Source organism: Lytechinus pictus, chromosome 10 (genome assembly GCF_037042905.1).
Source record: "Lytechinus pictus isolate F3 Inbred chromosome 10, Lp3.0, whole genome shotgun sequence".
Taxonomy (NCBI): Eukaryota; Metazoa; Echinodermata; class Echinoidea; order Temnopleuroida; family Toxopneustidae; genus Lytechinus; species Lytechinus pictus.
The window spans coordinates 7,492,614-7,520,166 of record NC_087254.1 but is presented as its reverse complement, the minus strand read 5'-3'; the positions used below and the strand labels follow the sequence as shown (position 1 = coordinate 7,520,166).

The 27,553-nt window shown below is 34.5% G+C and overlaps 1 protein-coding gene across 2 annotated transcripts in view; it reads right to left on the bottom strand.

The window, feature by feature from the left end:
* Nucleotides 1–27,553, bottom strand: part of LOC129269685 (neurogenic locus notch homolog protein 1-like) — a 56,644-nt gene that overhangs the window by 7,043 nt on the left and 22,048 nt on the right. For both annotated transcript variants that reach the window (XM_064105226.1, XM_064105225.1), the window contains 35 exons: nt 27,290–27,403; nt 26,611–26,838; nt 26,043–26,156; nt 25,271–25,384; nt 24,772–24,885; nt 23,788–24,012; nt 22,859–22,972; nt 22,146–22,259; nt 21,617–21,730; nt 21,092–21,205; nt 20,385–20,498; nt 19,324–19,437; nt 18,390–18,503; nt 17,847–17,960; nt 17,332–17,445; nt 16,676–16,789; nt 15,842–15,955; nt 15,308–15,421; nt 14,234–14,461; nt 13,542–13,655; nt 12,757–12,870; nt 11,210–11,323; nt 10,625–10,738; nt 9,688–9,801; nt 8,769–8,882; nt 8,158–8,268; nt 7,668–7,781; nt 6,619–6,732; nt 6,017–6,133; nt 5,077–5,304; nt 4,291–4,410; nt 3,433–3,546; nt 2,472–2,837; nt 1,706–1,828; nt 756–869 (listed from right to left, as the gene is read on the bottom strand). In XM_064105226.1, coding sequence (XP_063961296.1) covers nt 756–869; nt 1,706–1,828; nt 2,472–2,837; nt 3,433–3,546; nt 4,291–4,410; nt 5,077–5,304; nt 6,017–6,133; nt 6,619–6,732; nt 7,668–7,781; nt 8,158–8,268; nt 8,769–8,882; nt 9,688–9,801; nt 10,625–10,738; nt 11,210–11,323; nt 12,757–12,870; nt 13,542–13,655; nt 14,234–14,461; nt 15,308–15,421; nt 15,842–15,955; nt 16,676–16,789; nt 17,332–17,445; nt 17,847–17,960; nt 18,390–18,503; nt 19,324–19,437; nt 20,385–20,498; nt 21,092–21,205; nt 21,617–21,730; nt 22,146–22,259; nt 22,859–22,972; nt 23,788–24,012; nt 24,772–24,885; nt 25,271–25,384; nt 26,043–26,156; nt 26,611–26,838; nt 27,290–27,403 — 4,710 coding nt within the window. The remainder of the gene's footprint in view (nt 1–755; nt 870–1,705; nt 1,829–2,471; nt 2,838–3,432; nt 3,547–4,290; nt 4,411–5,076; nt 5,305–6,016; nt 6,134–6,618; nt 6,733–7,667; nt 7,782–8,157; nt 8,269–8,768; nt 8,883–9,687; nt 9,802–10,624; nt 10,739–11,209; nt 11,324–12,756; nt 12,871–13,541; nt 13,656–14,233; nt 14,462–15,307; nt 15,422–15,841; nt 15,956–16,675; nt 16,790–17,331; nt 17,446–17,846; nt 17,961–18,389; nt 18,504–19,323; nt 19,438–20,384; nt 20,499–21,091; nt 21,206–21,616; nt 21,731–22,145; nt 22,260–22,858; nt 22,973–23,787; nt 24,013–24,771; nt 24,886–25,270; nt 25,385–26,042; nt 26,157–26,610; nt 26,839–27,289; nt 27,404–27,553) is intronic.

Sequence of the window (27,553 nt, the reverse complement as noted above, 5' to 3'; positions counted from 1 at the left end):
ATAAGAAGCCACTTTTGAATTTAGATTATAGCTTAATTTGAATGAAATAATTACTGTTATTTTTCTACAGATATACCTACCAAAAAGTTTCATTTGCATTTATTGATTTTTATAAAGGAGTTTGATTCATGAATGCTTTAATTGTTGAGGGGATCCTACTGTGACAAAAGCGATTTATCATTAAATATCAGCCAAGAATCCTAGGTGTTTGTCACAAATTATATACTTGCTACAACTGACTGCATATTGAATTTCATTGACAGATCAGGGAGGTGTTACGTTGAACAAATCACGAATATACGAATGATTTTACGAGTGAATGGAATATGGAAAACAAAACGTGGATTGTCAGTCATGTTTAGTCACATTGTTTTGCATGAGAGCTGTATGCAAACGTCGATTTTAATGCTCAAACATACAATGACATACTCGCGAGTACAAACTACGTATTTGAAGTAATATCAACAACTGTAAAAAGGTCAGTAGAAAGGATAGGCTTAAACTTTCAGAATAAAACTGAGAAATAGCCACAAGCAAAGAGTGTGAACTAACCCATTGAACAATTCTTGCCAGTAAATCCATCTGGGCATGTACATGTGTAATCAATTTTGATGCTCAAACATACACTGACATGCTCGCGAGTACAAAGTATTTATTTGATATAATATCAAAAACTGTAGAAAGGTCAGTAGAAAGGATAGGCACAAACTTTCAGACTAAACTGAGAAATAGCCACAAGCAAAATGTGATCTCACCCATTGAACAATTCTTGCCAGTAAATCCATCTGGGCATATACATGTGTAATCGTCTCCCATGTTTGTACATTCAGCTCCATTGGTGCAAGGATGGAGTGCACATTTATTCGTATCTGTCAATGGAAAAAAAATCGGTGTAGCATAATAATAAATTATGTTCGGGTTAATCATGAAAAATGTAAGATTGTTGCTAAAGAGATTTAAATAAGCTATTGACTCTTAACATATTATGCCCAACAGATATCACTCTGCCAAAAACCATTTGATACGACGCTATATGGTGGAATAAAACAAATGTTAACTTGAAAACAAAAATTACAAACTTTTTCACCAGAGTGAAATCAACTGATTTCTATAACCTGTTTTGTATAGTCTTAAAAATGCTAGGAACTTTTCTGGATCATCTGGTGCCCATTTCATAAAACTTGTTATAATAACAAATTTGCAATAACATAATAAAGCTAGTGAAACCATGCAATTTAATTGGCTGGAAGTAAAATTGTTGTAAAAATTGTACATTTATCATTATAACAAGTCATTATAAAACGACACCCTTAAGTGTTTTACAGCTTTCTTTCTCTATCATTTCATGATTTACTTATTTAACAAGGTCGTCTAACAGTTCGCGATCATTTGTATGACATATTCGAAATATAATAATAATAGCTGGATTTATAAAGCGCTTTTTGCCTGAGGATACAAGGCGCTGCTATTATTACCCCGGCTTTAGCTCGAGCTACCATCAACGGAGCTCAGTGCATGCAAGGAATTACTCCTGCCGGGTACCCATTCACCTCACCTGGGTCGAGTGCAGCACAGTGTGGATAAATTTCTTGCTGAAGGAAAACAGGCCACGGCAAGGATTCGAACCCACGACCCTCTCTTTCAAAGGCGAGAGTCAGAACCACTAGACCACGACGGACCCACAATATACCCAATATAATCTCACCTGAAGGTATCTCGCAACTCTGTCCTGTCCAAAGACTGCTACATGAGCATCTAAAGCCAGTTCTGCCAACGTTTTCACACGTACCTCCATTGATACACGGTTCAGCGTCACACGGTGTAATAGCTGAAAGGGACATCATTCCGGAGAAAATGTAGTTGATAAGTTTACAATTGACGAAATAATGAAGTGTTTTCTAGTTCTGGAAAGCGTTTCATAATTTTTTTTTGTCTGACAATTAAGTTGTCACATTTCACATCTTTCCTCGATTCTGATTGGCTGAGAGGAATTGTTACTATAGTAACTGTCGGATAAAATGGTACTTGTCGTATAAAACGTCCGACAAAATCCTTCCGTGAAACGCTCCCCTGTACATAGGGCTTAGTATCATTCCAAGGCCATAGAAGAACATGACCTTGGATGTCCTGTTGACTATCCTCTATGTTCCTCTCACTGACCTTGGACTTTTGTATCCTTTCTAATTTTCCCCGTTTATGATTCTAATATAAAAATATGTTGTTTTTTTTCAAAAAGTATTCTTGCCCCAAAATATTGAAATTTAAGACATGTTTACATGAAAAATAATCTTCTTCATCAAGCGATAATCAACAAATATATTTCGATTAATCTTTTGAATCATCTTATTAATATGATTTGTCGTAATCAGCTTTATCATGGATGCTTTGAAATTGGATTTCAAGGTTGAAAAGTCAACTTCAACATACAGTAATACTTCTCATTATCTACCTCATGAATACTGTATACTAACCGACATACGCAGAATCTGTTATTTCAATGGAAAACCCTCTCTCGGTTTTTTCGTTGTCGGTTATGAAAGTCGCCCAGATGTTGTTTGCCTGAAGGGTTGTTGTTCTTGTGGTAAACGGAGTCGGGCCGGATAGCGTTATCCGTCTCGAACCCTCGTCATTGGGATTCGATCCGACGCCAAGCCTGAATTCGTCATACCGATTCTCAGTGATGAAGTCTTTAATCTCCACTGTTACCACGCGTCCGTTGATACCCTGGATGAACCAGCGACAGTTCTCCATGTTGTTGTAGTTCGATGGATAGTTTTGAGAGTGTATTTCAATCTTAGTTCCTTCAGCCAGAGTGTAGTTAACTCGACAACCAACACCTGATTATGAGAATTACAAAAACATAATGTTGAATTACTTATAAGATACTTATATTACGCAATTACGAAAAGGTGATAAAAGGAAAGGATAAGTACAGATATCTAATTCTTTATGACTCTATCATAAGTTATAAATTATGTTTTACTTTGGGATCATTTTTTCATGAGAATCTGGCCAGCTGACTCAATTTATTTTATGGCATTATTAATAATAATTCAACACAATTTACAACATACAATAACAATAAATAACTATCTATAAATCATGTGGACAAAATTGAAAACATTGAAAATAATAAATGTAATGAAATCTGTATATCAAATGTATTTTGGAAATTATTTTGTGCTTTATTTTAGATCTATAGTCATTGGGAAAATAGTAAGCTGAGGACAGAATAAACGTCTTTGTGTATTCATTACTGTTTAAAAAATCCTAAGATAAGCATCCCAATATACCACTCTGTAAGATAATTATTGCTGCAATATATAATAAATAGATTAGCCGCAGTCAAATCCATGCTGGACCTGCTTTGAAATTACAAGGAAACTCGAAAGACATCAATTATAATCTTGTGAATTTGTCTAGAATACTTACTTCGTTCACAGTTATCTCCTGACCATCCCATGGGGCAGGTACAACGAAAGCCATTAGCAAGATCATTACAGATACCCCCATTGAGACATGGTTGACTTGCACATTCATCAATATCTGTAAGGAATAGCAACATGATAATGTTCACTTGTTGATTGTTTCTTTGTCTTGTTGGTCCCATATCTACATTGCCATGTCTCTCGGACATATTACTTTCGGTTCCCTTGAGCCCAAAGAAAAAAAAAATGTCTCCCACAGTGGTCTATATTATCTACATTATGACTTAAATGCAGGCGTCCAATTTGAGTAAAGGTACTATGATGATATCATCGTAAGAAGTTGAAATGGTTATGTACAACTCTTCAAACTGCAATACACTCTTGAAGGTGCAATTAAGTTATATTTTGATTAATTTGTATTTGGCATACCAGGTGAAAATTATTATTCTGTTAATTTTAATATTTTATATGCTAAATATTATACAATTTCACCTAGATGTTTAAAAGGTTAATTATTGTTTTCATAAATTTTTTTAAAGGTATTTAATTATCAGCACGAGGTAGAACGCACTATAATATGCAACAAAATATGTTAACAATAGATCTTGATGAATCGAGGCTCATCAAACTTATTTGAATTTTGTTTTCTATACATGCATAGTGTACAGTATTGTATGTTATGTATTACAAACATTTTTAATTTGATTATATTATTTGTAGAGAGATATTGAATAAAGACTTTCTTTTTTAAAGATGATTATGTATCACTTTCACATCTTCAAGTAAAAACAAGTTGCTACAACAACCTTAGTTTACCATTAAATCAAAAGGAACTCCAAAAACGAGTTAAGAGCATACTTACTGATTTCACAGTGGGTACCAGTAAACCCAGGCTGGCAAAAGCAATCATATCCATGGTTGTCTACACGGTTGACACACGTTCCAAAGTTATCACATGGGTTACTCATACATTCATTAAGATCTAAAAACAAAGAGTATGGAAAGAATGGTTAAAATGACATGAGGCATTAGCAGATTAAAGGAGTGCTGCAGTGTCCCATCAGTCAAGAAGTATAGGTTTGAGGAGGGATGCCCACGCAATATTTATCAGTTACTTCGGTCTAGAATAACAGAGTGACAAAATCGCACTTTGGAATTTGACGAAGAGTGATTTGAATTCTATCAAACACACATCCAAATTAAGGAAATACATGCAATGAACTCACTAACTCGAAAAGATGAATGACTATATATATTAATCCCCTTTTACCTTCCTTTTTTTCATGATTGATATAATACCTTATATTCAACTTGAATAAAGTATATAACAGTACTACATATATTGCCGAAGCCTTCGCACAGATCACTCGAATTCATATCTTATTACAGGGTGTGCCGGGTCGAGCGCCATAGGGGGGGGGTAAGGGAGTGGAGGTTAGGTAGGGCAACCGCCCCTATGATTTTTTTAAGTCGTAAAAAAAGAGGAGAGAATATATAAAAGCGGAGAAAAGAAGACAGAAGGAAGAGCAAACAATTAGATGTCCGAGTTGAGTAACTTTATATTACCCCCTCTATTCAACTGAGAAAAAATTATGACGTATTGCCCTCCCTATCAGTTCATCCCGGTGCCGCCTAAATAAACTCTCACCTGTTTCACATCGTTCACCGGTGTATCCAGTAGGACAGGAGCAGGTGAATTCGTTGATACCATCGCGGCAGGCTCCTCCGTTCTGGCAAGGGAAACTCTCGCACTCATCGATGTTAGTACCGCAGAGAGATCCCGCATAGCCCGGCTGACATAGACAGGAGAACGAATTGAGACCTTCAACACAGGTCGCTCCATTGAGGCAGGGGTCCGATGCACACTCGAGGATTTCTGATGAAAGAAAGCACAAAGCAATGTCTCGTTGTGTTGTCATACAGAAGTCAAGAAAGTGTTATTGGTACACATCTTGTATCTGTGAACAGCATTAAGCAGTTTCAGTCTTATACTAACAATATGTTTTTGGCAAATCATTGTCTTTACTTCTATTGAACCGCGAAGTTTAGCAGCGGGATGTCCCTGTACATTGTGGTATAGACGGGGAAAAATCACCAAGGATTATTCTATGCACGTTGATTCTACGCAACAATATTCCCTCTCATCCCAGGACAATAACAATTAAACCATTCTGGTATGTACGTGTCCGATCCAATAGTATGCGTTATATGGAGTTGTCTTTCTGTATAACATTTCCAGTAACATACTCTCTAAAAATGTTTACCCAATATTGGGTAAAATGGGAACATGCATGTTGGTAGTTATTTTGTAAGTTTTACGCGATTTTGCGTTGAAATAGCCCAATATAGGGTAACAAAATTACCCAGCAAACATGCGTGTTCTCTTTCTACCCAATATTGGGTATATTTTACTCAGTGTTTTTAGAGTACATATGTACATATGCCTGAAGACCTCCATGGGGTCCATGAAATTTACTTCCACAAATGATTGGCATATTCCAAAGAATGTGTTTTAAAGAAAATACAAAGCAGATGAATAGAATCCATGATTGTGCATGGAATTTTAATTAAAAAAATAGCATCCTCACCACTTTCACAATGAAGTCCGCTGTAACCTGGTGGGCACTCACATACATATCCATCACTTCCGTCATTGAAGCACAGACCTCCGTTCATACAAGGGAGACTGCCACATTCATCAATATCTGCAAATAAAAAAAGAGAGATAGATGATAAAATCTTAATTTGTATGATAATTCTTATACAAACACGAAGAAATTATTTTTTAAAAATTGATATATTTACCACACCTTCTATTGTGTCATAATACACCAGGGTTCCGTTTCATAAAGACCTGTTATAGTAACAAATGTACAATGTCTATAACAAATATACTATCAGCCAGTCAGATTGAAGGATTTAAGTAGCTTTTAACATTATTACATATTTGTTATTATAACAAGTTTTATAAAACGGGGCCCAGAACAGCTTTTGACGACTTTCACATAATATTGTAAAATCAAAAATTTCTTTACAGGGTTTTACAGTACATTTTACATTCAAGATTTTATGCAATATACGGTTGTTGTTGTTTTTTACTCTGAATTTATATAGGTCTACTGCCGGCCGAATGAACTTTGTAAAAGTTTTAAAGCATAGAACTGACAACACAAAATTTAGTGAATCTTACTTGTTTCACAGATAATGCCTGTATATCCAGTTGCACAAGCACAGGTAAACCGTGCAAATTCGTTGATACACACTGCTCCATTCAGACAGGGCATGCTCGCACACTCATCAACATCTGTATTGAGAAAAGGATCAACAGATAATATTACCATTATTATACGACTCTAATATACTGACTCTAAGAACAGAATTGAGAGTCGATAATTACTGCTATTTATTTTCAAGAAAGATAACACGGTGTTTTAAATACAGTTTCCAAGGCTATGTTCAGTTTCAAACATTTTAGATTTATTTCTGGTTTGTAAAATAAAAAGTCAAATACTTGATTCTCATACTACTACTACTACAATGAATTAAAATATACGTTAGATCAAATGTTAAACTGACACTATACGACTTTTAAACAGCAATTTCATGTTGTATTTGTAGTGATAATGTGAGATTTATTTAGATTTGTTTGTTTGAAAGAGACTGGAAATTGGATTTGCAAATATAAAAAAGTAATATCTCTTAATATTGCATAATTGGATAAACTTTTGAGCTGCAAAGCATTTACACACTAGATGAGTGGGGAATACTTACAATACTTGTTCTTATTTTTACTCTTTATCATGCTACTTTTTAAAACTGATAATTTCATCATTGGCCACACTGGCTGTATGCCTTGCTGTATTTTTATCAATAAACGATCTCAATACATTTAAATAGTCTTTTGTTTGAATGAGCACTCTCAGTTCACTGGAACCCTTTGTTCCTTGTTCTGAACATGGGTTTAATATAAAATTTTGTCTTTTTAAAAGTTTTTGTTCAAATGTTGATGGCCAATTGTGACGCAAATCTAAAGTAATACTGTATCAATTTATCAGCTCATCTTATGGAAACAAAAATCATCAATAGTTTTCTCCACAATGAAAGCATAAGTGAAAAACGCTAAACATAAGAATCAAACAATGTAAACAACATATTTGATATTTTCGACTTCCCATAATTTAATGCAAAGTGACTATGTACTACTTTAAAACTGATTTCATAATATAGTTAAAAATTTACCGTTGTTGCACAATCGACCAGTCCAGCCTTCAACGCAGACACACGTAAAACCGTTTACTCCGTCAACACAGGTGCCGCCATTCTCACACGGATCGCTGGCACATTCGTCGATATCTGTTTTGAAAAGATTGGAAAATGTCAAAAGATAAAAATTACAATGGAATCTACATTTTTGCAGTTAACATGTTTCTATGTGCGTTAACCAGTTGACTTGTTGGTCGTAATGCTTTTCCAGGTGATTACATGTTCATAAACAGGATAGAGAGATTCTTGCCACATAAAATAAATATTAAACTCAATATAGATATTGTGCATTCATTTACTTAATGAATCAGGACCCTGAGCTATGATATCAATCGTATAAACGTTTCTTTAAAAGTAAAAGTGTTCCCTAAGTGTTAAAACAAACTGGCCAACTAACTAAGTAATTAGTTCAGCTGATGAACTATACTCATGAAGCTATCAAGGTCACGTCTTAGGTAATACTTACTGAATTCACACAAAGTACCGTTGTAGCCAAGATCGCACCTGCACTCAAATTGATTCTCCTGATCGATACAGATACCGTTTACACATGGGTTGCTGGAGCACTCATTTATACCTGTGTTGGTTCACATAAGCAAAACATTGTACTAGTATATCTTATTTAATGAAATGAAGTATATACAATACATTTCGATTTATGCGGTACTTATCAATATATTGGAAAGGGTAAACAAACATTTCACAAAAATAACATAATATACTTGTGAGTAATATAGATATGCAGAAGTTGTAGTATGCTCTAATGATTATGATTCATTTATATTCAAACATCGATTGACTTGTACTTCAAACGAACTCTACTACATCAAATTAAATTTAACCTAACCTATCAATATGTATCACCCATCCACCCCCCCCCCCCAAAAAAAAAAACAATAATAATGATAATGAATGAATGAATAAATAAATAAATAGACAGATAGATAGATAGATAAATGGAAATCATTGTTCACAAAGTTATAAAAAAGAGCCATATTTCTCGGAGACTATTTCCTATATTTGAAGTCATTCAGGGAAGAGATAGGAAACATAGTTGATGAAAGGCACAATCTTTACCTATCTCGCAATTGACACCAGTCCAGCCTGCCGCGCAGGTGCATTGGTAGCGGTTCACAAGGTCTGTGCATTGTGCACCATTTTGACAAGGTACACTCTGGCATTCGTCAATGTCTAGAATCGAGACAAAGCAAGATACATTATCGAACATTCATTAAAATATCAAAAGTCGTTTTATTGTTAGTTAAAAGTACACACGCACAGCTGTTGTAAACATGTTTGCTTTGTAATATTTGTGTAAAATATTGGTATTGTTTTTGTAATATGATTTTGAATAAAATCTTTCTATGAAAGAAAGAAAAAAAAAATGATTACAATAACAACTTAACAAGCCAAACTCAGTACAGAATATATACATATAATAAATCCACTTAACCCCAAAGATATATAAATGGTGAATGTATTGACAGTATCTTCCATGCAAAGTTGTAGGGATCTATCATACAATTCTGATGAAACCATGAATATTATGATTTATCCATATAACTTGAAATTCTACTCCGTTATGAATCTTTTACTGGAATTCGCGACGACAGAGAATTGTGAGTTTCTACTGTACAATTTTCACAAAATTCCAGTAAAAGATTCTTAACGAAAAAGTAATTCTGATGAAACTTTAGCAATGAATAGATTACAAAATTGCAACTTCTAGACATAATTTCGGTCATTTTGGTTATGCATTATAATAGAATAAAGGCATTCAAAACTAAGCACTGCATATGATGACTCTTTAAGTGCATTTGGAGTATACAGTTTATTTCTGCTACTCGTATTGCTATTACGACTGCCTAATAAAAGCAATTGAAGTTTGGATATAAGCCATGTAATATCAGTAACCATTTGCAAGAGAAAGCTGCGATATAAAACTCTTATATCCGAAACCGTTTTCATTCATTGGTAAACGAAAATCTGAACTTACTTGTTTCACAGTTCGTCCCTGTCCACCCTGGTTGACAGGTGCATGTGTAGACGTTCCTTCCATTTGTGCATATACCAGAATTCAAGCAAGGCATACTGGCACACTCGTTGACATCTATGAAGGAAATGAGCAATTAATTACTTCAATAAATAATGAGAAATTCAGTGATCATTGTAAGTAACTGTCACTGTGACATTTGGGAATTCACTGCTATAAACAAGGGGATCTTAGTATAGGAGATCCACGCTCTTCAAGCAATGCTTTTTAGTGGATCCACTCATTTCCTTACAAGATTTTGTTAAAACTATCTTACAAATGTTTTGGAATTTGTAGTTGATTTGTAATAATTGTAATCATATTTCATTTGTATTTGTTTATAATGTTAATGATGGAAATTAAAATACAAATTCGAACAAGAATATAAGATCTTGTAGATTTAACGCTATTGATGACTTAAGTTTTACAAGTAATTGTATACAAAATGAATAGTGTAATGAGTAGAATATTTTGAAGGGCAAATCCGGGCCTCATCCGGGCCATATCATGACATACGGGGATTTTTAAATAGTCTAATTTCATATTTTACCTTTCCCCTTCTACCCCCTTCTTTTCTTTTTACTCAGTTGAGGACCCCCAAGGCTCTCCCCTCTGTGGGTATGCCAGTGTATGAAATAATCATGTGTTGAGATACGCATTATATAGTGTGTGTTTTTTGTTTCTGTAAACGTTTCATAACCTGAAAAGTCCACAACAGATCTTTAAATAATTATTTATGTATATGAATAGGCGAAAAGATAAAAGGTTTGAAACACTAAAAGAATCATATATGTTATCGTAATTTAATGGATATGAGAAGTGTTTGCCTTCGGAGATCAAGTATTTTCTTAGAGAGTGCTTGAAAGAAGGCGAAAAATATTTTGCTTTTCCTAATGCATACCTGATTCGCATGTAATGCCAGTCCACCCAGCTGTGCAGTTACAGCTAAAAGCATTCTGTAGGTTGTTGCATTCACCTCCATTGATACACGGGTTACTGGCACATTCGTTGATATCTACATAAAATATAAGTCAATAATTCATTATGAAGATAATAATAATAATACATAGTTCTTTTATAACTAATATCACATTATAAACGTCCCTATGCGCTTCCAAAGGACTTCTATATCATTAGCCCAGCTTCAACCCACTGCCTATTAAAGTGCACAAGCAATTCAAGGAATGAATCATGTCAGGTCCCCATTTACCTCACTTTGGTTCATAGCGTAGATAAACTCCTTTCTGAAGAAAATTGATCATGTTCACTCTGCACCGTGGGATATTACTGATGACCGACTTCTTACTTTCATTCATTCATATGGCAAAGTGGTTCAAATCTCTTCTCAGTTATAATTTGCATAAAATTTATTGCATTGGTGGAAAGAGGGTGCTTAGTAATCTATTGTTAAAAATAACGTTAATATATTTCTAACCATCTGAAGCATTAATAAATCTAATTTTTATATATCACATTTCAATCTTACCTTCATCACAATTGTACCCTGTCCATCCGGGGGCACAAATACAGGCGTACCTGTTGATTCCATCAATGCACGTAGCATCAACCTGACAGGGGTTGCTGGCACATTCATTAATATCTAGAATGCAAAATAAAGAAATAGGGTATACATTACATTTCTTTTATGAATGTAGCTCCTTTTTTGGTGTTTTACATGCTGATTATGCAGAGCAGAATTCTGTAAAGCACTTCAATTTTTATGTATTGAAATCTCTATCCAAACGTATTATCCAGCAAAATAGGATTTTGAATTTTCTTATATAATATTAAATATTATGTTATGCAGGGCCCGCTGGAAGAGCAGTCTCATGATTGAAGTGGCTACCGTGGGTAAATAAAACGTAATCGAGTGCAAATGTGTGGTTTGGCGGCCACCTTTTTTTATCTTTATTTACATCCAAAACCAGATTAAAATCCCCACCCCAAAGAATCGATTCGCAATGAAATTCATGTAACTTATGAAGTATTTCATCAAAAAATGTATAATTATCATTGTTAGGGCCATACATATTCATCAGTGTGATTTTTTGTTGATTTAAAATGGTATCTAATATTACAAAACGACCAAACTCATCATGATATTCTTTTTTAACAGTAATATCTAAAACGTTTTTCAAAAGAATACATACTCCTCGACTATTGGAGGTTCCATGCGAAAAGAAAACTGAACCCACTCCCCAATCCTCTACCCAACTTTTCTCATTAGCAATGGTAGAGTGGGTTTCTTGTAAAAAGAAAATACTAGCATTTTTACTGCGTAGCCAAGATAACACCTGTAATTATTATTATTATTATTTCTCTACTGGTTTCCGAATGTTTCAATGGATTCTTTTGTGAATTTTGCAATTTATCGGTCCATCTGTTTCCTTTCCACTCATAAATATTACAACCATTAAATCAACTAAGATTTTTTTTATTCAAGCTGCAATCTGGAGGTTTTTAGATGACAAGCTGTCTTTAATTTCGGGGCTTAATTTTTAAGTTGCCATAATGATAATTTTCTCAAAGAAGTACCTTAACGCCACATGGTTACACCATTGCCTCACCATGTAATCCATAAAGAAAGCAAGCAATATACTTCAATATCTACAACTGAGAATCAGTCATGGTAATTCATATACTTTGATATACCTTGCAAACGTTGTGTATAATTATCTGGTCTCATACACTCTGGAGGATGGGATGCTTTGGCGCTTTGGGTGCTTGTGGAGTACATGGCTGCCCTTTTAGAGAGCTATTTGGGTTTTTTTGGTGAAATTTTAACTTGAATCAAGATGCCATTACTGAGTTTTGAATTATCACTTTATCATCAGAGTGTGCATACTGCTGTTTTAAATATTTATATGTATTTTGCATCATGATATTGTAACTTTTATATATTTCATAACCTTGTTAAATCAGGACATTGATGTAAAACAGCAATTCAGCTGATCTTTTTATCCTGTATAACTATTTTCTAATAAATAAATAAATGGTAACATGTTAACATCGCTAATTAATAATATATACTACCTATGTCACACAAATCGCCTGTGAATCCAGCGAGGCATGCACACGTGAAGTCATTGTCACCGTCTAGGCAAGTGGCACCATTCACACAGGGGTTCATTGCACAGTCATCGGCACCTGATTAGATGAAAAAGATATATCATGTGAAAGGGACCACTAGAAATATACACTCATGTAGAGATTAAGTGAAATACATATTAACTCGCACTAAAAGAAATAACCAGTTTATTAGATACTCATTTCACAAAGCTCAAACAGACCGTTCATCCCCAAACAAAGCTTTATATGGAAAAACACTTATTATTGCCTTTATTTTATTTCAAAGTTTAAAAAGCGTAATAGAATGTGTTCTCCACTCTTCGACAAAATTATCTAGTAAATTAGATTTTCAGCAATAGGTACGTCACAGCAATCACAGCAATCAATCGATGCATTTAGATTGATCTTCTGGCTACCGTTTCATATAAAGACTAGTTAAGAATAATAAATTCGTAATTTACATAGCATGCTATCAACCAATAAGATTGATGTATTTCAGTAGCTTTAAACTGTCATTTGTTATCATAAGAAGCTATATGAAACGAGCCCCAGGCCCTACAGTTTATATTTCCTACACGTTTTTATTAAAACATGTGATGAAAACTATGTATTTTTACCAGGGATGATACCTGCTTGTTTTACATTTCTTACTCAATTCAATAATTAAATATTTCTGGCTAAAGCATTAGCATTCTGATTTGCGCCTTCAAATACCGTTAATCACTTGTCATATATTTCTGTAAGCTCACCTATATCACAATTAGTGCCAAGCCACCCAACCTGGCAAGTACATACATATCCGTTCACAAGATCGGTACAATTTCCACCATTTCGGCACGGGTTGCTGGCACATTCGTTGACATCTGAAAGTAAGGAAAATCATAAAGAGAATGAATCAATTAAGACCTACTGTATTTAGTTTTAGTTTGTGGAAAATTGTTTGACCTTAATCCAAACCAATTAATGTACTCAAATCTGCATTCCGAGTTTATTGTTTTTGTACCGAGATAAGCCATTGCTGTTTGTGATACAATTTGCATTTTCACGGAGAAACTCAATTCCTCATTAAATTCATATCTATTTCCAACTATTTTGCAGAGGTATACAGTAAAATGTGAAATTAAAGCATCTTGTTTACACTTTTCACCGATGTGATAAAATTCCAAAAAGACGGCGTCAGTGTGAAACATGTTGAGAGGATCTGTATTGACTATTTAACCAAGAACATAATATTACTGAGGTACTCAGAACAAGCACTTCATTAAATCGTGTATAGTGAACCATTCCGCCTTACACAGAGTCATATCTAAACGGTTACCAAGTGATTGCTATTTTATTAAAGAATGCAAAACTAATAAGGAATTTATAATGTACTTTTTTTTTTAATATGCCTCCATCATTTCAACTGGTGAATTCCTATTATCAAATATTGCATCTTTACCAATTTCACAGTTAATGCCCATGTATCCTGCAGGGCAAGCACACGAGTAAAAGTCGACAGACTGCGAGCAGACTCCTCCATTCTGACAAGGGTTACTTCCACATTCGTTGACATCCGTCTCACACGTGACTCCAGTATATCCAGACACGCACTGACAGGTGAACGAATTGAATAGATCAAAGCAACGGCCTCCATTGGCGCAGGGATTGCTCCCACATTCGTTGGTTCCTGAAAGAAGATTTGAATAACAACTGTTAGGGCAGTCCGATTATGAGCAATGTTACAGTGGTTCTATGTTTTTATTTTATAATATATCCTTTCCTTATTAAAAATTCCATGTAATATTATTTATGATAACAATTTTCTCTCAAATCAAATATACAGCCTAGTTATTCAACAGGGTTTCCAGCTTTTCAAGAAAACAAAATTCCCTGATTTTTCCCTGATGTTTAAAAATTCCCTGATAATTATTTAAACCCATTCCCAGTTTCGCATGTTTTCTAAGTTGTTGCAGTGAATTACATGTATTTTCAGTATAAAAGCAATAATGTTAAACTTATTAGTACTATTACACAAGTATGTAATGGCCTCCCTTTCCCCCATACAGCCATCCTTTCCTCACATAGAGAAAGAGGTTGATTCAAGACAATCCTAGTACATATCATTAAATTACAACACACAAAGTTAAAGACGCTACTTTGATGAGCAACAAAGTATAACAGAGTATGAATGACTATCGTGCTTTCGACTTTTGGGCCGATCAAAATTCCCTGATTTTTCCCTCATTTGAGGCATTTTTCCCTGATTTGAGGTATTTTGAAAAATCAAATTTCCTGATTTTTCCCTGGCTGGAAAAGGGTAAAATAATTTTCCCTGATGAGCTGGGAGCCCTGTTCAAATGAAATCTTCTGTATGGTTGAATGAAATAAGCCCAGGACCATGGGTCATTCCTTACTTTTCATCAATTTAGAATGCATACAAAATGGAATAAAGAAATAAATCTGACAGTCCCTATAAAAGAGAATATATTCTTTTCTATGAATACATTCCATTCGGCACTAGACTAATGCATACCCAGCTCGCAGAAAGTTCCTTCCCATCCAGACGTACAGATACAGTCGAAATTATCAACATCATCCACACAGGTGGCTCCATTCTGACATGGATTACTTGCACATTCGTCGATATCTGAGAAAAAAAATAGCAATATTCTTGATGATATCAGAGGTTGTACACAGTAAAAATTAATTTAAACAGAATGATAACATCTTACATCCTGATTCGAAACTTAAAATACATTTATTTGTTAACAAATGTTTGAAAAAAAAAATACAGCAATTCTAAACTGTACGCAATGAATATTACAAGATAAAGCTAAAGCTTATAGGGCCACTGTAACACATGCAGAATAATACCGCATGATTAAAACCTTTAGGAAAATATTTATTTTTTAATTCTAGTAGTGTTTCATGTTCTGAAAAAATAAAAATGCACAAAGTCTCTTCGTTTCAAAGAACAAAGAATCCACGCTTTCTTCTAAAATCTATTAAGTGAAATCCAATGTGTAATAAGAAAACAAGCAAAAATGGAAAATAACTTAATATTTACCTAGTTGGCAGTTGATTCCAGTCCAGCCACTGGCACATTCGCATGTATACAAGTCAATCTGATCTGTACAAGTTCCTCCATTCAGACAAGGACCACTGGCACACTCGTCGATATCTAAAGGATTATAAATGATTATTCATCACCAAATCCCATATCTCTATTATTGTTCTTGGTACTGACCACAACTATCAAATCCTTTAAATTATGTTTTTGGTATCAATGATGACAATCATGACTAGTCCCCATCACCATCATTGCTGTTTTACCGGGGGCTTGTTTTTTTTTCATTACCAATTCTATTTGGCAAGCTCCTAACTAATCATATTTAGTATCAAAACGTGGAGAGTAGAATCTAATTGAAAGTTTCTTGCAAAATGCCCTGACTGAATAATTGATTTGATTGGTTGATTGATCTTTACCTAAATATGGTTGAACGCCCTATAAAGGGAACGAAGGTGAAATGGTAAATCAATTTACCATCATATATCAACAGGAATGAGTCCCATTTGGGAATTATGTTGCATTTGAAACAATACTCAAATGGAAATTTCATTAGACATCCAAATGTTAATATCTTGATATTTTAAGCAGTTTGATTAAAACTCGAAAAGTGAAATGCTCACTTGTGTGAAACATCGTGATGACAAGATATTTAGATATCAGACACGTACAAGAATGCTACTCAAACCAATATACATCCATGAAGGTCAACTATGGAGGGAGACATAAACCTATGTCCCGTTTCCCCAAAAAGGTATATTGATTCTAATTTTTTGTTTTTAATCAGATTGTTACCAACCAATATTTTCCCCAAAAAAACATCTGGATGGTTACCTGATTCACAGTTGGTTCCTTGAAATCCAGAACGACAATCACATGTGTATTGGTTTACACCATCGTTACACACTCCTCCATTAAGACAGGGTGAACTGGCACATTCATCGATTTCTGCAAACAGATAATAGCTAGCAGATTAGGCATACTATTTCTAAATCCCTTATTGTAAAATAGATACAGCTTTTAGTGTTTATTGAGTTCATTATTATAAGAGATACAATTCAAAGACAGTAAATATGATGTGAACCTTGTTTAAAAATTAATATTTCGATGTCCTGTTTTGATAATGCGAAACATTACTCCAAAATGAAAGGATAAAGCATTGTCAGAGTACATACAATAATATTTGACTTGTTCTTTTCTAAAGGGAGATGAAATAAAAAATCAAGTGACTTGAAACTGGTGTTTATCATCGAATCTGATTCAATTGCACCATTCTAAGAACAGATGAAATAATAAATAGACCTTGAATTTTCAAATAATAATACATCCTGAGTATTCATCTCACATATCTTTGTAAACTATAAGCCTTTCGGTATGTGCTTCTGAATAAAAAAAAAGAGTGATCGTCTTTACAAAGGTATTCCTTCAGTCTATCTTAATTTTTCTTTACATTTTGTAAACAGACATCGAAAAATTGTGTATATTCTTACCAAATTCACAGCGAGGTCCAGTGTAACCAGCTACACAAGTACATGTGAAATCATTGACGAGATCATTGCAGATTGCACCGTTTCGACAAGGTCCGCTATTACATTCAAGGATGTCTACAAAGAATAAACAATCATTATAAAACAACTAAAAGAAAACGGGATACACGAGGCATTAAAGTCAAGTCACCCCAGCCATAATGTGTCTACAAGAAATAAAAGCTACATTGAATCACATAGCAATTTATAAACAGATATTTCAAATGGTAAATTTTTATAAATGAACGAGTCGATTGAATTACTTAGCAATACTAATTTAAATGTGACCCATGCAAGAAATTTAAATATATGTAATAAAAAACAAGAAAAAGAAAAGAAAATTTGTCCCCTTTATTTAAAAGGCAGACAACTGATTCATTGTTTATACGTGACATTATGCTTTTTACAACAGCTATGTTAAAACGACAATTTTTGCCTCTTGTTCTTGGAGCCACGCAGTATATTACATTGTGTTTTACCTTCCTCACACCGGACTCCTGTATAGCCAGGTTGACAGGTACACGTGTAAAGGTTAACTCGATCACTGCAGGTTGCTCCATTAAGACAAGGACCACTGGCACATTCGTTAATATCTACGGTTGAAAATAAAACGTTTTAAGTATTGCGATCAATTTGTTTACAATAACAACAATTGGCTCTTATTTAGCGCTTTTTACAGATAACTGATCAGAGCGCTCTGCACACCAACAAAAAAGATAGATATCAATTCTCACAATTGATTGAACAAACTTACACACATTTTACGTATTTAAACATTTTAGAAAGGGTAAGGTTTTGATATTCTCTAACTTGACTTGAGTATTTACATAACGGAGTTAATGTGGTAGAGTGCTCCAGATGGATGGTCCGACTGTCCTAACATGATAATTAATTCTAATATTCAATTTTAAATATAATAGAAAGGCAAGAACATTGTAATTGATGCATGGGGACTATCATATTCTTGAAATGAACATCTTTATAATATGGAACGACACAATTTATTTAAAAAAATCACTTACCGAACTGGCAGTTATTTCCTTCATATCCCGGTGCACACTGACAGCTATATTGATTGACCTGATTGAGGCATGTTGCTCCATTCTCGCAAGGGTTACTGGCGCATTCATTGATATCTACATCATTGAGAAAAAATAATTGCTTCCATTAATAACAAGGCTTCAGGGAATATGTTACCCAGTTGGATATCTTGCTGTTGGTTCAAAAGGCAATTATTTAGACATTCATTTAAATAATCAGCCATTTTTTACTTCCCACTTCCAGTTTTCCTTTCCAACATCACTTCACGGACTGCCTCAGTCATTATTATTTGAGAGCATAATACATATCCATAATCTCAGGAAGGTCCCACAAATAGAGGATTGGACGTATGTATTTCATGCAATGGTCCTACTACAAGAAAATGATAATTGTAGAAATAGAAAAGAAAATATTGAACTTGACATCTGTTGTCAATTTACTTTCATTAATGATGAAAGTGGTCCTATTATTATGACATGCTATCAAAATACATAACACCAAACTGATTAAAAGATTATTATTGACCCGGTTATCAGATTCTGTCAGTATTGCCCGAATAAAATGCGTGCACAAGAGTATCCACCGAAGGTAGTATTCCAGTGGAGCGCTTCATCAACATCTTTGTCCGACAAGTTGTCGGATCTGACAAGGTTCCTTGATTTAGAATAGCTGAGTAGCTCTGTTACCATGGTAACTTAGATAGAATAGGACTTGTTGGATAAAATTTCTCACAAGTTATTTCATGAAATGCACTCCAGATGGAGAAATTAATGAACAAATTTACTAGATGATCTAAACTGAATCCCAAAGTCAACAGGATCAGATTCCTTCCTATAAATTAGAGCATCACAATTTGCCTTTAACTAACTTTCTGACATATACTTTGATTTAAGATGGACATTTTGTGATACAGACCTGTCTCACAGTGGGTTCCGGTAAATCCAGTTACACACTGACAGAAGTACCCATCAATTCCATCAAAGCACATCCCTCCATTTTGACAAGGATCACTGCTACACTCCTGTCGATCTGTGAAACATAATGGAGAATGGTCTTATATTGAGGGACATAGCATCAAGTCCAACGTTTCTCAGTATCACATAAGATCAAGAACTAATGCATAATGCATTTTTATATAATCTGAGCAGGTCTAACCAAAGGGTTAAATGCAACAAACTAATGGAACATGTCATTTCATAGTTTAGCTTTTACTACAGAATTTCACTTTGATTTTCATATGCTACATAAAAGTAGGCATAAATGAAATGGATGTGTAAAAGTTTGTCATTCATTCCATTCTTAATCATATGCTCATATAGTTTTCATGCAACCAAAGTCGATTTTCCCTCGTATTTTTAAACATATATATCTTTCATTTTCTATTTTAATTGCCAAATAAGATAATTTCATTGATGAGAATAAAAGCTTAAATAACCTCCATTTTATTCAAACATGACATTATTTTAACCATTCCCTTTTTGCCTGCAAAAAAGTACTGATTGTTTGCATAAATGGAAAATGAAATATGAATAAAGGTAATAAATCTGAATTGCTTTGATTGCTTAAAAAACAACCGATTCACTTTTGATCATTACTGTGAATCAGTAATCAGTGGAGCGTCGTGGCCCAGTGGATTAGTCCCCGGACTGTGAAATAGAGGGTCGTGGGTTCAAATCCCAGCCATGGCGTAGTTTCCTTCAGCAAGGAATTCATCCGCAGTGTGCTGCACTCGACCCAGGTGAGGTAAATGTGTACCGGCAGGAAGTAATTCCTCAAAAAGCTGTGTACACCTGAATAGGTAGCCTAGCTCAGCTTGGGTAATAATAGCAGGGCCCGCTGGGAGAACAGTTTTCGGAACTGAAGTGGCTACCCTGGGTAAATATACCGTTATTATCATTATTATAGTTATTATGTTTATTATTATTATTATCATCATCAAATACTGGGAAGCATCAAACGATAAACTGTGGTCGTACCTGTTTCGCAATTGTATCCATTCCATCCGGGTTGACATGTACACACGTAGTAATCGATGCCCTGTGAGCACGCTCCACCATTTAGACAAGGACCGCTGGCACATTCATTGATATCTGATTAAACAGAAGTTGAGTGAAACAAGAGGATTACATTAGCTCAATGTACTCTATCAAAATTAGTGAAATATAAAAGGGCCTTCAAGGGGATAGACAGGTCTACATAATATTTTCTGTGCTTTTTCTTTGATGTAATGAATATATCTGCTTACATAGTACCTGGAACTTTCTCTAGTAGACATCTCTGATTATTCGACATAGTTCCCGTGGCTTTACTGGATCAGCTGATACGCTCTCAACTTTTCAACGAATGAATTTTTGTTAGTTAGATTTACCTCAAGTAGGATGACAGCCAAAAATATAAGAAGATATTTAGAACCATAAATTAGAAAATCACGTACCTGATGGTTCAAAATCTCGATGTTACGATCATTAGGTGTGTAAAATCATTTAAGTAACTGTCAACTGCATCTAATAATCAGGTGGTATGATTTAATTCCTACGAAAATGTTCTATGCGTGATGCTAACTTTAGTTGAGCAACAAAAAATGCACAATTCTGTAATGTAAATGATGACTATTTGAATGATAAAGGAGAGATGGAAATAAAGAGTAGATGTGTGTAATTACTTAAAACGATATTATAGTTACCTATTTCGCAGATAGTACCGGTCCAGCCTGAAGCACAATCGCAAGTAAAGCTGTTGGTTCCATCTTGACACGTTCCTCCGTTCTGACAAGGGCGACTTGAACATTCATTAATTTCTGCAGATGATAGATTTGATACGGTAACGCACGTATGATTTAGAGTTGGACAATTACATGTATAGACGATAATTTGTCATATGATCATGAGTATAATCATGCTTCATTTGATTCAACACAAAATATTGTATTTTACTTGCATGAAAATGGGGAATCTTCCGTAATTGACGCTGACGTGGCTAGGACAGATATGAAGAAATGTAACGTCAGTATGATACGGTCTCTATTTTCTGTCACAATAATTTTATTCTTCGTGCATATTTTAATTAAACATCACCATTTGACGATTTCCCATTATTTCTACATCCAATGATATGAAACAGAAAGGTTTAACTGTTTATTTTAGTTCATGAAATTACCGACTATCAGGACAGGGTGACACGAGTGACCGCTGCCTGTGCTATATCATACCAATTTCGCAGTTAACACCGCTCCATCCGGCATCGCAATCACAAGTGTATCGATTGACCTCGTCCAGACATATGCCGCCATTTAAGCAGGGAGTAGATTCACATTCGTTGATATCTGAAATAGAAAATATTAGAAGGAATTAGGTTTAACACAACTTGTGCGAATTAATATAAGTTTATTTACGAGTTTAACCGGTAAATTGCTTTCTCTGGCTAAGTGGATGCCATAGATTTCTTCAATCTATTTTCTTTCATTCAGTGGTATAGTACTAAATAGACTAAGAAGAGGCAAACGTAAAACATGATCTGACATATTAACATGGGTGAGCACGGAAAGAACAGGGAAAATGCTTAATAAAATTACGAAAGGATTGTCAACAGCAAGAATAAATGTGTTCTGTTATAATTATTTACTAATCATGAATGCCGAGATTGTGTTGTCATATTATCACATATACACTTCTTACGCCGTGCAGCAAACAGCAAAAAGGGTAGATTAGAAGATTTATGAACAAAGAATGAATACTTACTTGTTTCACAGTTTCCTCCAGTGAATCCACCGGCGCAGGAACACGTGTATCTGTTCTGCAGATTGTTGCAAGTTGCTCCATTTAAACATGGGCCGGACACGCATTCATCAATATCTATTACAGGAAATGTTGGAAAGAATGTATGATATGTTCAATGAAAAGACTTTACATCTTATTTCTGTCATATAATAGATGAAAAGCATTCTGATGCAAAATATTGTCTCTGTTTATTGATATACTGAAGGAAATGATGCTAGACAAAAGATATCAAAATACTATTATCTTTGCGTTTGAGTATTTGGGTTGTTGTCTGCATGGCTCATTAATAAATTATTTGGAATTTGAGCTTCTAATTCGGAAACTAATCCAGCAATGCGAGTTTCAAAAATTTAGTTTAATCATCTAAAAACCGAAAAGTTAAAGAGCGTTTCCAAAAGAATTGATCATTACTTTCAGTGTCTTTGGAAAAAGTACACAATTTAGAGTGTGATATACCAACAGTATATATTCAAATAGTAAGTAAACACGAAGTATATCATGAATTATTCTTACTGAATAAATAGCACACTTTCTTGTTAAAGAACTTATAGAGAGAAAGATCCGAAAGAGCATTTCTCCATTTGTTTTGTGAAAACGGTGTTTTGAATGTTTTCTCAACACACATTTTATGTACCATGTTACAAGTATACACACTTTTTTATTGTTGGACTTACCAACGAAACAGTTTGTTCCTGTCCATCCTGGTGCGCATGTACACAAATAGTTATTAACCTGGTCATCACATGTACCACCATTCCCACAAGGAAAACTAGAGCACTCATCGATATCTGAGGAAAAAAATGGTTGAATTAAAATAGAATGAAATGTGTAACAGAAACCGCTACATTGATGTGGCCACTTTCGTATTTACATGCATGGGAAATTGAGTTATTCATCATTAATTCATCATTGGGCGATTCCATACGTGTCGTACGGGACATTTCGACAACAATTTCTAGTTTCCTAGCCGAATGCTTGAGCAATAAAATATTTTTTTGTCAATGATAAAGCTATAGTGGGTAGTCATGTGAAAAACTAATAACCAACACAAACAAATTGATAATTGGTAAATTATAGGTGAATTTGTTGTGTGTCGTACGGGACGCAGAAATGTACCGTACGACACGCAACATTTTAAGGTCTAATTCACCTATGGACAACATATTTTTGTTGGTTGTCAATTTTTTGCATGTCTACCCAGTAGTACTTTAATATTACCACAAAGCAAATTGAAGTTCTTCGTTCGTTTGGACAGCAGGTTGAAAAATGTTGTGAAAATGGCTGATTTTTCTAGCATGGAATCGCCCCATTAAATCATCACAGAGTAAATGTGGAGTGATAATAGATATAACAATGAAAATGCTATTCCCCTCACGTAGATTCGATTCCCCATAATGTTGCCTGCCCTATTATAAAACATTGTTTTCCTTGGTCCTCCCTAACGTCGATGCATTGACCACCCCCTACCCTATTGTAGCTTTTGGGCAGATATGAAAACAATACCAAAAAGGAAACATCGGTAATAATAATAATAATTGTAATAATAATAGTAATGATTGCTGTTGTATAAGCATACACCTAATCTTAAGCAGGAATGAAATACCTGTGTCGCAATTTACACCAGTCCATCCGGGATTACAGGTACAGAAATACTTGTTGTTAGCATTACTGCAGATCCCATTGATACATGGGTTACTCGTGCATTCATTGATGTCCAGACTGCAGTGAATACCAGTCCAACCCGGTGCACAGGTACAGGTGTATCCATCTACCAGATCATTGCAAGTACCTCCGTTACGACAAGGGGCACTGGCGCACTCATCGATATCTAGATGAAAGCGGGAAAGACAGGAATAAAGAAAGATTGATAGATAGATAGATAGATAGATAGATAGATAGATAGATAGATAGATAGATAGATAGATAGATAGATAGATATATAGATAGATAGATAGATAGATAGATAGATAGATAGATAGATAGAAACAAAGAAAGAATGAATGAAAGAGAGGATGGAGAGAAATAGAGAGGGAGAGAAGAGGGAGGTTTATAAAAAGAGCATGAATGAGAGAGACATCGTGACAGAAAGGTAGAAAGAAATTTAAAAAAAAAGAGATTATCTTCTTTTATACTGATATTTCTTTTTTTTTTATTCTTGGGGCCATATCTTGTTTTGAAATTACCATCAAGACCAACATTCAAAGATAATCAGTTAAACGATCTTAACCAACAGGACTGATCATGGATTAAATTGAGTTTTGTCACTGTATATCACCCTGATTACAGTTCCAAGTAGAACACTATTGATCAATCTACGCCCCTCAGGCTAATATAAAGAGCTCCCGTATCTGTTCAATGCATAATCCCTTCAATAACAATTGATATATAGCTTCTGCCTGTACTGTAAATGAGCGATTTGTATCTGAAATGTCATCACATTTCTGTCGTTTGGAGGCGCTATCCGCTTTTATACTCACATTCCCCTCATTGCCGTAAAATGTTGCAATATGATTGGAAACTCCTTGCAGACTGATCAACACATCGAATCCTAAACCCTTTCTAAGATTCAAAGTCAAGGTTAACTTACTTGTTTCACAGTGAATGCCCGCCCATCCACTAAGGCAAGAGCAGACATAGGCATCAACCAAATCAAGGCATGCCCCTCCATTCTCACAAGGCTGGCTGGCACATTCATCAATATCTTTAGGAAAGAAAAATAAATAAACATAAAGCATACACACGTATTATAAAAAGAAATATAAACACAGTTATAGCAATTTGATTTTTAGGAGCGTATAAGCATTAGCATATTCCTCAGTGGAATACTATTGCTATCTTTGTTCAGAATTAAAAGCTATCTACATACATAAGATATCGTTAACTGATCAAATTTGAGTCATATCAAAAGAAAGGAGCGGGTTGATCATTAAGCTCTATGCAAAGCATCGCCGAATCAGATAATGGAATGGCAGTGCGATTCCATCTACTAAGCACTTGCAAGAGTATATCATATTGATGCAGGCCTTTGTTAAATCCTAGAAAGGCAAATTACATGTATGAAAGTGTACATAAGTCATTGAAATTACCTGTTTCACAATTGAATCCTGTGTATCCAACAACACAGACACACGAGTAGCTGTTCAGGAGATCGTTGCATAGTCCGCCATTCTGACATGGGTTACTACTACATTCATTGATATCTGAAGAATGAAAAAAAAACAAATTATATGACTGAGTGTGATAGTAGCAGTAAACTTTAATATATTAGCAGAAAAATATTGTTTTCTTTTCTGATCTTTAATTCTGACCATTTTCGTTGGCTGATTATGAGTGGAAACATTGTATAAAGTAATGGATAGTTATTGTCTTGAAATCAAAACCCCGACTCCAGAGTTAAACCATAGAAACCTGTAGAAGTACAACTATCATGCTCAAGAGTTATGGATTATGAAAGGCGAATTTATTACGTTTTTTCAAAACATTTTTTACTCAAAATTATCAGTAAAATGTTTGTCAATTTACAAAACCTCTTGAATCTTTATAATAATAAAAAGTAAAAGAATATATCAGCAATCAACACACAGTGGTGTTAGAATTATAATTTAGTAAGGCGAAGACGTAAAAATAAATTATTCACTTTACAACTAAAAGACAGCATGTTAGGATCAAAAGATTGAATAAAGAACTGGTACCCGTTTCCTAAAGAATTATAACTATTGTACCTTTTTTTCATTTTGTCAACTACCATGGTACAGATCTCAACAGCCAATCACCGTCAAGGTCTCCATGGTAGTTTAAAAAACTGGCAAAGTTACAATGGTTCTTAGTCTTCATGAAACGGGCCACCATTGATCTTACCTTCCGTGCAGAATGTCCCAGAATACCCGGGAGCACAGTCACAGGTAAATGAATTTAGTTGATCGTTACATGATGCTCCATTCTGACAAGGATCACTGGAACACTCGTCGATTTCTAGAGAAAAAAATGTTGAAGGATGCATCTTATTATTTTTTTTTTATATCAAATGATATTCATGGCACTAAACGCTTCCTATACAGCAGCCTTATTGACTGGGAAAATTAGAACGAACGCATATTACACACTGATTGAAGTCTTGCTCTTAATGTATTAATGGAATACAGAAAAATAGAGAAGATTTTATTGAATATAGTATGAAATAATTTAACAATTGATTACATTCTAAAATTAAATATATTTGTATTACTCTACATGGAAGAAAGAACTGAATTCAGATATTTAATACTGAAAACGTTTAATGACACCCATATACTAATTAAATTTTCTCACCCCTCCAATAATACATCAATGCTTCAAATGATCAAATAATTCTATCAAACCAAATATACAGAAATTTCGTGACGGAACCAACAAAAGTGGCGAAAACCAGCGTTTGAAGTTGTCTTACCGATGTCACAATTGACACCGGTCCAACCGGGAAGACACTGGCATTCGTATCGATTGATGAGATCGGAACACATAGCTCCATTTTGACAGGGACTGTTGGCACACTCGTCAATATCAATCTGACAGTTAATTCCAGCCCATCCAAGCACGCAGGTGCATACAAACTGGTTCTGTTGGTTGCTGCATATAGCCCCGTTCTGGCACGGGAAGCTGGCGCACTCGTCAATATCTGTGGAAAAAAGGAATGGTTATGAGTTTTATTTACGTCTTACAACAAGTGAATAATAACAATAATGATAAGCAGTTCTTAGAGACGCATAATACCTTATAAATAGTCTCTATGCGTGTAGAAGATTGTTGTTTTCTATAGGGCTAATACATGTGTTTCTTACAAAAATATGTTTTAAACACAGATTTGAATCTGTTGAAATCTGTTATTGATCTTATATTATTTTGTATTTTGAAACGTCCTGACTGTATATAAATATTAACTTACTTAAATCACCTTTTTTCGTTTCTGGAGAGAAATTTTAAAAGACAAAAGATTAAGAGTACTACTTAACATTCATGCGAGCGTAATCGAATTAAGTAGCTACCACCTTAGAACATATTGTTACTGTCCTGAAAGAAAAAGGAAAATTTCATAATGAGGACACATCTATACCGTCTATACAGCTTACCGGTTTCACAGTGTATTCCGGTCCATCCTGGTGCACAATCACATGTGTAGAAGTTGACAAAATCATTGCAGGTTGCTCCGTTCATACAAGGTGCGCTCGCACATTCATTTATATCTGCAAGTTATCATTAAAACGATTAATTTTCTCACTATAGAATAATTCTACATTATCATAAGATTTTTCTATCCATGATGGGGTTTATTACACAAATCTATCAAAAAACATATAAAAATACTTTCTTAAAAAATAACCGAAAAAAATTAA